Here is a 12,963-nt window from a genome sequence, read left to right as displayed (position 1 = left end):
CTGAATATTTAGAGCCATCGCTTGCTTGGTTTCTCCTTGCAGGTCTTGCTGCCTCTCTGAAAATGGATGAAAAATAAGTTATTTCACATTTTCATCATACATAATTTGAACAGAACACTTCTACTTAACGATGTTTTATTACTCTTGATAAGTAAGTTGTCAGTCAGATACGTGGCTGTTTCCTTTGTGAGGACCTTGGATAACAAAAAAAGCACAACTACTGTATTTCTTTAATACAAAGAAATGTGTAAGAGCCTATATGTCTTGATGAGAAAAATTGCTAATTCTCTTAATTTTATTTCAGCTTTACTTTTGGAAGCTCAGTCAACACCGTTTCAAATAACTCCTTCAACCATGGCAAATATTGTGAAAGGACTGTATACACTACGACCAGGTAAAAAAGAAAAATGTTTCTCTGAGTCTCTCGTACTGTGGTTGTGATAGGTTGTCCTAAATATGTATGTGGTCTCTGTCTAATGCACATTTAAACAAACGTGTGTTGTGTTCTGTCCATTATAATGCTTAGCTCTACTATGCAAAGGCTCTGGTGGTTCTTGTTGCCCATCTCTGACCTGCACAAGGTACCATGTGAATACCAAATGCATTTTAACAAAAAAAAAACAGCTCTCTACTCTGGAGACAAAGGGAAGACCTATTTCTTTTGCTCTGTAGAAATAAAGAAATCAGGCTGTTTAATGAGTCAGTCATGGCAGAAGTTTAGAAGTATTGAAATGGTGAAAGTTATATTGTGAGTCGCACTTAAAACGGCCAGATCTTTGACGTGAGATGAAAGACTGTTTCTTCTATGAAGGCATTATTTTGTTGGTATTACTTCATGGAAGAGCTTAACTTAACTCATGAGTACATCATGACATCTTGTGCAACAATTCTATTGAGAGGAAGATAGTGTTGCAGATTTTAATCAATTTTGAACTGAGTAGAGCCCTAGCCTGTGCTTGAAGACTTTAGAAACACAGGAAGTATTCAAAATATCCATAAATAAATGGTACCTGCTTCCCTGCCTTTTACAATACTGATATTTTCTTTTTACCTTGGTGTGACTGAGAGAAGAATTGTGTCTGAGCTTCAGTCTATTTTTGCTTTGCAATCCCCATTTATAGAAATAGAAATGAGGTTGTGAGAGCTTTACAAAAAAGCTTTAGTGCAATGTTTAGCATGTATACAAGCCAGAAATGTGGTGGACCCTCCATTTACAAAATGCATGGATAAAGCACTTTCAGTAAGCAAGGATGTATTTTTAGAACAGCAAAACTAACATTTTACCATCATTTTTAGGGCAATACTAATTTTTTAAGAAACTTCAGTACCAAAAAAAGGAAAGGTATATACATGGGTATAAAAGTATAATTCTTTTGAAAGCAGCTCAGTGTGGTTTGCTTGTACTGCACTTAAATATTGTAGATGATGCACTTGTGATTTCCCAGTTTTCCGTTTCAGATGATCCCTATCTTGCTGTCTACTTCACAACACAAGTATGGGTTGGTATCATGGGCCTAATGAGATTTTGAATAGGTGTCTTATCTCTGCAAGTATGAAAATTTGTTCCTACAATTTGTGGTATCTGCTTTCTGCAGCTGGGTAGGAAGACCCAGGTAATTGACTGTAAGCTGTAGCTTTAGCAGATAGATACACATTTGCTCTAATTACCTACTCCTCAAACTTCTCGGTCTCTGAGAAAATGAGGAACTTTAATGCCATTCCAACCAGAAGAGCACAGGATAGACTTCTTAATGTAAAAGGCTGTTCTTTGGTGGTGCTGGTTCTTGAGGATGAATTCTGAAGCAATCAGGGCAAGAGTTCCTCTGAAGTAATGCTTCTCACTTATTCAGTGGGACATGCTCCGTTGGAGGTATCATGGGGACTAGAGAGGAGATAACTGGGGAAGTAAAGCGGAAGATGTGGACAGTGGGAGGTGCTGGGGGATTAGAGCAGCACTGGGAAGTGTCTGTTTAAACAGTGCAGAGAGCAAAAGGAGAAGCAATGCTGATGTGGCTGGTGGCCATGGGCTTTCTCTTCTTTTACTTTTTCTTCTTTTACTTTCTTTTCAAGTTGAAAGTACTTGACAGCTGTTAGACTTCAAATGTCACCAGAAAAGATTGTCTTCTAATTCTAGCTCCAGCATGTGATCGCCACAATAGAAAAAGCTGAAGCCTGGACAGGTGGTCAGGCTGCTAGTTGGTGCACTTGGATTTAATCTGAAACACTTCTTTCACCTCACCTATAATGATCTCGCAGTGGCGAGATCCACAGTATTTTGTGTTGTGAATTCCAAGTCCGTTTACTAGCTTGGCTAAATTATTCAGTAGCAGTAGGTTTTTAGTAGGCAACACGTTCTATGTGGTACTTTTTTACTGTATTTCATAAGATGAAAAGTGTCATTTCATGTCTGTAGAGTATTTTTCGTTGTTTTTGTTTTTTGGGTTTTTTTTTTTTTTTTTTGTGTGTGTGTGTGTTTTTTTTTTTTATTGAGCACTGCTATGATCTGAGGGATCCAGGGAACTACAGGCCTGTCCGTCTGACCTCCCTGCCGGGGAGCAGATCATCTTGAGTGCCATCACACAGCACATACAGGACAACCAGCTGGTCAGGCCTGGTCAGCATGGGTTTATGAAAGGCAGGTCCTGCTTGACTAACCTGATCTCCTTCTATGACAAGGTGACCTGCTTATTGGACAAGGGAAAGGCTGTGGATGTTGTGTACCTAGACTTTTGTAAAGCCTTTGACACCATTTCCCACAGCATTCTCCTGGAGAAACTGGCTGCTCATGGAGTTAAATCCAGTTGGCAGCTGGTCATGAGGGGTGTCCCCACGGCTCCGTATTGGGGCCAGTTCTGTTTAATATCTTTATCAATGATCTGGATGAGGGGATTGAGTGCACCCTCAGTAAGTTTGCAGATGACACTAAGTTGGGTGGGAGTGTTGATCTGCTTGAGGGTAGGCAGGCTCTGCAGAGGGATCTGGACAGGCTGGGTTGATGGGCCAAGGCCACTGTATGAGGTTCAACAAGGCCAAGTGTCGGGACCTACACTTAAGTCACAACAACCCCATGCACTGCTACAGGCTTTGGGAAGAGCGGCGGGAAAGCTGCCTGGTGGAAAAGGACCTGGGGGTGTTGATCGATGGCCAGCTGAATATGAGCCAGCGGTGTGCCCAGGTGACCAACAAGGTCAACAGCATCCTGGCTTGTATCAGGAATAGTGCAGCCAGCAGGACAAGGAAAGTGGTCGTCCCCCTGTACTGAACACTGGTGAGGCCGCACCTTGAATACTGTGTTCAGTTTTGAGCCCCTTACTACAAGAAAGACATTGAGGTGCTAGAGAGAGTCCAAAGAAGGGCAGCAAAGCTGGTGAAGGATCTGGAGAACAAGTCTTATGAGGAGCAGCTGAGGGAACTGAGGTTGTTTAACCTGGAGAAAAGGAGGCTCAGGGGAGACCTCAACGCTCTCTACAACTACCTAAAAGGAGGTTGTAGTGAGGTGGGTGTTAGTCTCTTCCCAAGTAACAATTTGCACCAGGGGAGATTTAGCTTGGATAATAGCAACAATTTCTTTATCAAAAGGGTTGTCAGGCATTGGAACAGGCTGTGGTGTTCCACCACAGGGAATTGGTGGAGTCACCATCCCTGAAGGTATTTAAAAGGCTTGTAGATGTGATGCTTAGGGACATGGTTTAGTAGTGGACTTGGCCGTGTTAGATTTACGATTGGACTTAATGATCTTAAAGGTCTTTTCCAACCTAAATGATTCTATGATTCTTTGATGAGGGAGATTAGTGCATTGATTTTTGTTTAAACTACCTGTACACTAGTAATGATTATTTAGTGAGTTCACTGATTAAAGACTTTTGAAGCTTGACATGGACCAAGTAACCATATGTGGGAATTGAATAAAAACTCGTGATATGCCTTAGTGAATATATTTAAAATCATCCTTTTTTTTCCCAGTAAAGATGAAGTTTAAGATAACTGCTACAACCTCTGGAAAGTGTGGCTTCAGAAATACTTGAAGTATTTATTTTTCTCAGAACTTCTTACACAGTTGCTATAAACCAAATTTTCATCCTTGGCTTGGTCTTCTGTGTTTATTATCATCAGCCTTGAAGCAGCTTTAAGGTAAACTGTCTTGCTTCTGTAAGGCAACGTTCAGGGTAGTGAAACTAAATCACCTTTCTATCCTGAAGCTGAACGAATACAGGTTAAAATTATATAATGAACATTAAAAAGTGTTCATCTAAGCTTTGGAAGACCAGCAAGAGAATTGCATTAATCCGTTTGAAATGGGGGATGGAGAAGCAGGGTTGTAGGTCATATTACTGTGCTTTCTAGAAGTGAGGCTCAGGGAAGAGAAGTGTAAATTTTGTGAATATGCTTCCCAGAGTAAAGTATTACAAATGATCTGATTATCAAGGTGAGTTTCCTGATCGTCAGTGCCTCTCCTTGAGAGTGTCCAGAGACTCAGCAGACCCTGTGAGATACAGCAAGAACTGATTTTCAATTTGATGATGAGGCAGTTGACAAAAAAAAAAGTAATTCCTTTATCTACATGTAAACAATCTGATTATTTGTTCTGCTTTGAGGCTTGGTTTTTGTGGTTTTTGAGGGATGGGTTTGGGTTTTTTTTTGTTGTGGTTTTTGTTTTTTTGTTTTTTTGTTTTTGTTTTTTTTTTAATTCAAGATCCTCAAACATATTTAAAATAAAGCAAAGTTACATTTTTCAAAGAGTAAAATTTTCACAAAAGATCTCTTCAAAGTGTTTTGTTGTTGCTTTCCCTCTTCTTACAGAATGGGTACAGATGGCACCAGCTTTATTTTCTAAATTCATCCCAAATATTCTACCCCCTGCTGTGGAATCTGAGCTTCAGGAATATGCTGCTCAAGACCAGAAACTTCAAAGAGAGCTTATGCAGAATGGATTTACGAGGTAATAATTATTAGTCTTTAGTAGTAATTGTGCTGGACAGTGCTGAAATGGTAAAAATGGATACACCTAAAAATATTGAAAAATAATTTGAGTTAATAAAGAACCTTCAGAACTCAGTATCTGAAATACGGCCTTACTTTCCACGTGTTTTGTAGTAGGTGATCGGAAGTCTTGAAATATTTTCATGAAACAGATTGCTTTACAGTTCATGCCTCCGTGATGAACGTTACTGATGAACAATGCTCTTGTTTAGCCTTTACTTTGGCCATTTATTTTCTATAGGGTGACTTTTTTTTCATGATACTTCTGAAAAGGTCAGTCGATGACTTCTTGTTCTACTTTTGGAGCTATTTATACAGTCAAGGTGTTTATTTTAAATAGGCCTTTCTCTTGAGTATTGAATTGGGAGGAAAAAAAAAAGAATAAACAGCAAAAGAGACAGCGGAAAATGTTCATTACCTGTACTATTCACTCTGGACTGTGGCTGTTGCTCTGTGCTCTTCTATTTAACTGCCTAGACAGAAGCACAGCGCTTTCACCACAGTAGTGTACCACTTTTGCAGTAGTCTGACAAGCCAAGATCAGGCTGGGGAAGCTCTCATGCTCTGTTCCTGAGAGGATCGTTTCTGCATGAAGAGAATACATCTTCATCTTTCCTGTTACCTGTGCAACACTGAGAATCTGGTCCTGTAGTTTGAACACCCACTAGGTGTGGGTATATTTAGTGTTAGATGTACTCCTGGATTTCATACTCCCATGTAGCTTTCCTCAAAGGTAATCTCTCTCTTCAAACCTTGGTTTGAGCTTCAAAACTCTACTACTGACCCAAATGCAAATGGTATTGTAGACTCACTCCTTGTAAGGCTCTCTGTTGAGGAAAATGATAGATATGCATGAGTTAAGACACTAAAAACAAAGCTGTGAGAGCTTGGGCTGATGTCACAGTTTCAAGCAGTGCATTTGGCCCAAGAAATAGAAGTTTGAGACTTTGAAACTGAGTAGGCATATAATACTGACAAAAGAATGTAATGCACACAACAAAACAGAAAGAGGAACATTTTAGTTTTGTCTGACTTTCAATATCTTACTAATTCTGTAGATGGCTTATAATAGTTCTGCTTACAACTGCATTTCACCGGTTTCACAGAGAATTAAAAATAAAATTTCAAGTAGTAACGGTCCATATCCACAAAAACACTTGGTTTCAAAAACATTTTCCCTAGGTACCCGAAAATAAGACAGGCTTGTTAGCTTGGCTGTGAAGTTCTTTGGCTGGTACTGTGAGGAGGATACTGCATAAAAGGCTAGGAAGGGTAGCAGGAAGGATACTGACCATTGCAAAGGCTAGATGCCTCTGTGGTGCTCTCTTGTTAGAGACTTGGTGGGATCCTCGGAATATATTTTAGCAACTGCTGTTTGATGCAGAAGAGTAATTCTCTAGCACTGGAACTAATGCAAATCCATAGGAACTGTTTCTGTCCTGTGTGATAGGTGGGGACAAAGAAGAGATTAGGGCTTGAGGAGAGTTAACAAGGAAGAACTAAGGAAAGGTTTCTGTGTCACGTATTGTTTGCAGAGTCTAATTTCTTAGAGTTCCTCTTCCTTTTTGTCTTTCTGTGGTGTGGGATCTTCTGGATATTGGACATGGGAAGAGTTTTGGTATGCCTTACAGGTTTAGAAAATTGGCCCACCCTAGCCCGTGCTTTCGTGCAACTGCTGTTTCTATGTAGCTTGCTTTCAATTTATTAAATAAAAATGCAAACTAAAACTTTACAGTGGAATACCTGATTGATGGCATTTAGCCTCTGATGAATGTGTTTTGCACAGTATATTTTATGTGGTTGTACTGTCAGGGAGTCAGTGCAGTCTGGTAAACATGGAGGCTATATAATGTGTTAGTCGAGTCATTAAAAGGACATGGGTAAAAGAAAAGTGAAGTACAGGTAATATATTTGCTACCTGGCGTTTTGCAGTGGTATTTGAAACGCATTTTGCCTTGAAATATATTTCAAGATGTAATATGCTTCTTCTGGTGTTATGAACATAGGTTATGTTTATTTATAACTTTTCAGAATTGTTCTGAGGCTATATTCCTACACATATAGATGTATATATTTATACATATAGAAGGGTTGTTTTTTTCTTTTACCAAGTAGTGTGCCAAGTCTGTTCTCTTCTGTGTTAGTATGAAATGTCATCTGTTCTCCTCTAATTGTACCAAAAAATGGTGATGTCAGCTGCTGCGCTTCCTACAACAATAACCATGAGGAGCACAGCACAGTGAGGTGTCTTCAGCGGCATTAATGGCATGTCAGGCTCTGGCTGAAATAGTCAGCTTATCAACACTATTTAATACTATTGCTGCAGAAAGTGGGAACATAAGCCAGTTGCTTGGCAGTATTTCTCTTGTGAAAGACCTTAATCAGGGTATACATAGCAGATCCATCACCTTAAGAGTGGTTTCAGGGAAGAACACTTCGTATTATTAGAAAAAAACCCAAGCAATTTCTACCAACTTCCAGCAGATAAAAGTGAAACTATAACCACTGTGATGAAAATATATTGGAATCTCTCTTGCCTATATAACAGTATCACCAGCGTATCTATCATCACAAGAAACTTGTGAAGCAGCAAGATTTTCCAGCTTTAAGAGTTTGTGTGTGCAAGAATAAAAGGAAAAAAACGTTTTCCAAATAGAAGGGAGTTTGACTTTGGGTTTTCAGGAGCAATGATGTCAACGAGCATTTATACAACTTTAGTTATTTATTTAAATCTTCTGCTTGAAGAGGGAGTGCTGTCAGCTCAGACTTGCTTAGAGTCTGATTATTGAGTTTTCAGGAGCACCTGACCTTTTTAGGCTGATAGATGCAGAGTTTTTTCACATAGTTCTACGAAGTTTGGCTGAGGAGTTTTAAGTAAGGAAAACAATTTTATGCATGACTTAAGACCACACTGCATATGAGCAATTTTCGTCATCTCCATTTTGTAAAAAATTATTCTATAAATCAAACCTCCTACCTTTAACAAAAGGATGAGCTAATTAAATCTATAAAATACAGCTTATACTTCTGTTTTAGTAAATTGAGAATCCTGCAGTCGTGTGTTATTGCTGCTATGTTTGCGTTTTGTTTCTAAAGTCTGTAATAGTCGATGATTGTGCTGAGGTATTTCACTATTGTTTTCCCGTTTCTAAACTCATAGAATGGTTTGAGTTGGTAGGGACCTTTAAAGGTCATATAGTCCAACCTCCCTGCAATGAGCAGGGTCATCTTCAATTAGTTACCATGAAAATACCTTTCTTCCCCTTCTTTCCTAGAGGTGACCAGTCGCGCAAGAGAGCTGGAGAAGAGTTAACTTACAGTAAGTACGCATCTAACTCTGCCCTCCGGTGTGCTGCAGTCTGTAACGGGTTGGGCATACAGGTAGTGGTTGACTTCTGGGTTCTCGGGGGTGGCGAGGTGTCAGAGGCTGCATCTCCATGTGTAGCTTGCTGTCTGCCAGTGTAACCTTTACTATTCTAAGTAATAATACAAACTTCTTGGATCTAGAGCCTGGCTAACTGTGCTGGCGTCCCACAGCCACCTGTAAGGTAGTAAGATATCTTAGCTACCGAGGCCAAGATTCTTCCACTTCATTTAAGTGGGAGCTGAGGTCTTGAGGAGAAAGAATGCAGTTGTCCCAAGTCTCTGCCTGGTCAGGATACACATAATAGGCAATGAAATGATGAGCCAGTCCACCTCTGATATAAATCACCCTCTGGTGATGTGTGTTTCTGTCTGTTGACAGAAGTGGGAGTTTGGAGGGGTTGTGCTTTTCAACTTGGAACCCTCAATTACCTGTCTAATACAACCAAGGATCCGCCTGCATTGAGATACTAAAGGCAGTATTTGGCTACAAAGGTTTGAGTCATGCAGCAGGGAATAGAAATGTATCTTCTGTTGGGGAGTTCTTTTCCATTTGTAGATGAAGTATCTTGCTGCATGTTTAACTGTGAGGTTCTCCGCTTTGTTGCTCCCTTAGTTTCCCCCAGTATAGATTAGGGAGTCTGGGGAAGAGACACAAGGAGGAATGATATTTCCATTCTCAGTTGGTTGCTCTATTCCAGACAGCCCTAATATGGGTGCAATCAGTCAAAGGTCCCATCTTCTGTGCTGCCTAAGTATTTGAGAATCTAGTCCCATACATTGGGTTAGGATTGAAGTACAAGGTCCTGATTGTCAGTAAATAGCTTTGGGGACTGGGGAATAGTATCTGGTCTGGTACTGTTCTTCATTTTATTGCATTCTTTCTACCAAGTTTCCTCCTGTGCTTTCAGTTGACTATGTTCACTTTATTTCCTACCATAAAATGTCATACGGTTTTATGATGAACTCTTATTACAACCTGAAATGAATGAATGGATGTTTATGTGGTATATCAGCTTCTGTTTAGACTGTTAATGCTTTGCAGGCAATGCTGTTTTTTGGGCTGTGGGGGAAAGGGCGGCAAAGGACATAAAGTGGAAGTTTAATATGAGAGAATTTCTTGAACTTTTTATATAATTTCAGATGGCTCATCAGCTTGTGCAAGCTCCAGGGGGTACAGATAGTGAACATACTGGATCAGCTTCTATTCCTAGCCAGAACAGACACTGGAGGAGCGCAGGTGGTATCCGGAGCCTCCTTTGGCAACTGCTGATACTCGAGCTCTGACACGAACTATGCCTCAAAGAAGAGTTTTGGACTTTCTTCTTTATATAATAAAATGTCAGTTGCTGCTACAATTGGGATGACTTTGAAAGACATGATTCCTTGGTCTAGCCTCAACAAGTTCAAGTTCTGCGATTTTTTTGCGAGGAATGCACCTTGAAAAACAATCCTTTCAAAGTGGAAATGGGCAGCCGAACTCAACAGCTTCCAAAAGCATTAGAAAGGAAGAATCTTTTTTGCACTCTTTTCTTAATATTAAGGACATTCTTAAAACTAGTTAACACATCAGTGTATTAGTTTTTAAACTTCAAGGTATTTTCTGGAGCTTTTACTTAAATAATAAGAATAAAGTTTCATTATTTTGCAGTATTTGTTCATTAGTTTAAAAATTGTCACCTTTTCAGAGTTGGTCCCGTATAAATGTATCTTCTGTCAGGGAGTTTTAAATTCCAGGTTTTTCTTTTATCTCTTTTTTGTTACTTGGTATTTTGAAATCTGTTTTCCTATGTGTTTGTACTCTGTGCCTTCAGCTTGTGCACTTTGCGACTTTATAGACCATATTTTGTTACTGCAAAATGTGTTCTTGAGGAAAAACTTGATGTGAACAAACATGCTGCAAAGTTGCACTTTTCTCTTGCATTATTGGGAGGTGAATTTAAGGAGGAAGGAAGAAAAGTTGAACCTGTCGCCATCACTAGTAGTGACTTGGAAGTTTGTCCCCTTTTATTTTTCATATGTATTAGTGTTTAATGCTGGGACCAACTCTCGTAGAACGCCTCTCACTGACCTTTCATTGGCTTCCATAATTGCAGTAGATTGAGATGCGAATTGCAGACTGAATGAAATACTAAGATGTGTTTTATACTGTGCTATGTAGAAATATTGTGGGCAAAGTTCTCCAGTCTAATAGATCTGCAAACTGCATCTCCGTCAGCACAAACTGGATTTGCACCTGGTTGATCAGCGAATGATGGTACCTATTCAAGATCACTTTGTGGCTCCTGTGCCATTTCTGTTTCGGGGATGTGATGAGGGTGTGACAGTGGATGTAGTCAGAATCAGGGAGTTGAGGAGTGGTGTAATGCATGTGTGTGTACCATTGGCCTTCTGCTTCCAGTCTTGTGTAAACTCAGCTGGTGATCCAGCTGAGCCCACTTCCAGGAGATCTGGACCTATGGTCTAAATCCTAATGATTGTGGCATGGGTTTTAATCAGTAGCATGGCTAATGCAGTTCTTTCGTGAGGGGAGAAACATACTTGAAAAAGCAGTTTGACTACAGGTTGTTTTTTTCTTTTTTTATTGCTATGGATTTATTTTTATCGTCTTTAGTTGTGAAGAGAAATGAGTTGGTAATATAAGATCTTTCTAAAGTGAAACAAAAGTTTGTTCAGTTTTCTCTTGCACAACTCTTATGCCTGTTTAAAAAAAACACACAAAAAACCAACACAACTCCCTTTATGCTTGCATGAGTTCATTACAAAATGCAGGAAAAAGATTAAAAAATAGATGCGGCAGGGACAAATTTTCTTTTTCTTTTTGTTTAGTAGCCAGGGTTCATGTAAAGGAATTTAGTTCTGTTGGTTTCACATCAGCCACTTTGGCAATGCTGTTAGTTTGGAGGGTGAGGAAGAAGGAGGACACTGCTGTGATTGTCAGATTCAGATCCGATTCTCTGCATATTTGCAAAGCCTATTTAATTTTGAGGAAGTTTTTCTTCTAAAATTAAATACGAATATTTTGTTTTCTATGTAGAACAATGCCAGCAGTCTAATCTCATCCCCAACAGTGGGAAACGAAACCACTCTGGATTTTTCAAGTGTTGATAGCGTTTGCTTCAACTTTGCTACCAGCTACTTAAGTTGAAGCAGACTTAGATAAAAGCAGGAGGTTTGAAAATGTTGTTGAAGTACGCAGTGAAGAAGGTAATGAAGGCTAACAGGGAACAAAAATGATTTGCCAGCTTCTGGATTTTTATCAGTTTTGGCTTTAAACAAAAATACACTCTGATAGTGTCCTTAGCTTTAAAAATCACCGTTTGCTGAAATGGCAATATTCTTGAGTTAAGAATAGATGCATTAACCTAGTTTGGTTAAGGTTTGTTTACAACTTCATTACCATTCTAGTTCACATAATACAGTAATCAAGCTCTGTCATCTTTGTCAAGCGTTCACAATTTCTTTCTGTTCTTAACGTGGTTTTACTGGTTTGAGTTTTTAAATAACATCTAGTGCTTTTGCTTCATGTTGAGGCAAGGGTTCAACATTCATTTTACGTTGCATTATGTTTGGGGCATAACCTTCTAAAACAATAATTCCATCAAAAGGTAGAGCATTCCTGTCAGCGTGGTTCACTTCGTATGCACTGGGCAGTGCTTGGATACTTCTCAGTCCTGTGTAGCATTCTCACTTGGCCACCGTACCCAAGACACCTGTTTGTTAAGCACTGTATTATGTTGTAAATTTGGCGTTAAAATTCCTGTATGTTTTGGCATTATTAACATAATGCTGAAATATTGTTTATCTGTTGAAGACGGTGTCATTGTGACTGAGCATGAAACAGAATACAGCGTACTATACTAAATTATTTTCTCTGTAAACTTGCATTTTACTTACAGTAAAACTAACTCAGCCAACTTGAGCATTGGTACTGTAAAGCCACAATTACCAACAGCATGATCCTAAGTGCGGTATTTAATTTAACCAAATAACTTGTGGTAAATCCGTTGCATCTGTAGCTTACTCTGTTAAGATTAAGCAGTAAAGTTGGTTATACAATGGGTGTCCTCTTTATGTTGCACTGGTTCTATAGCCAAACTTGCTACATTAAAATATTTTTAGATTAATTTCATTTCTTGATTTGGGAAGTTGAAATATTTAAATTCATCCTGCTGACTACTGTAATAGTAGGCAATTGTCAATATATGGTCAAGATGGTCTTTGATACAAGTGATGAAGCGGGGTGGGGGTCTAATCAGGTAAGTACTCAACTCTTTTACAGCTGATCTCCTTGATGCCTTTCTGCAGTTGTTGAGGAAGTATTTGTGGATGAATACTTTGAAGCAAAAGTTTTTGACTCCTGTTGTTTGATAGAAATATGATCAGCCAGATTCATCCGTTTTAATTTTCCCCTAATATGATTGTTTACTTTCTACAGGTTTTAAAAAAAAAAACATAGAAACCAACCACAAAGGCCATGTTCTGAGTGACTGAAAAATGTTTTCCATCTATGCTGTGACAACCCCAGTGAAAAGGGGTTCAACCCCAACTGCTTGAATTTGAGTTCTGTCTTGAACCCAGCTGCAGCTGAGAGAACATCTTTGTTTTCTTGACATGCAC

General features: G+C 39.2%; 1 protein-coding gene across 2 annotated transcripts in view; it reads left to right on the top strand.

Moving 5' to 3' along the window:
- Positions 1-12,470, top strand: part of CACUL1 (CDK2 associated cullin domain 1) — a 53,656-nt gene extending 41,186 nt beyond the window's left edge. For both annotated transcript variants that reach the window (XM_068398752.1, XM_068398751.1), the window contains 4 exons: positions 305-394; positions 4,801-4,939; positions 8,256-8,299; positions 9,487-12,470. In XM_068398752.1, coding sequence (XP_068254853.1) covers positions 305-394; positions 4,801-4,939; positions 8,256-8,299; positions 9,487-9,527 — 314 coding nt within the window. In that variant the 3' untranslated portion in view covers positions 9,528-12,470. The remainder of the gene's footprint in view (positions 1-304; positions 395-4,800; positions 4,940-8,255; positions 8,300-9,486) is intronic.
- Positions 12,471-12,963: the final 493 nt, after the last annotated feature.

The sequence above is a fragment of the Nyctibius grandis genome, chromosome 4 (assembly GCF_013368605.1).
Source record: "Nyctibius grandis isolate bNycGra1 chromosome 4, bNycGra1.pri, whole genome shotgun sequence".
Lineage (NCBI taxonomy): Eukaryota > Metazoa > Chordata > Aves > Nyctibiiformes > Nyctibiidae > Nyctibius > Nyctibius grandis.
The sequence above is the reverse complement of the archived record's forward strand: the minus strand, read 5'-3'. Positions and strand labels throughout refer to the sequence as shown.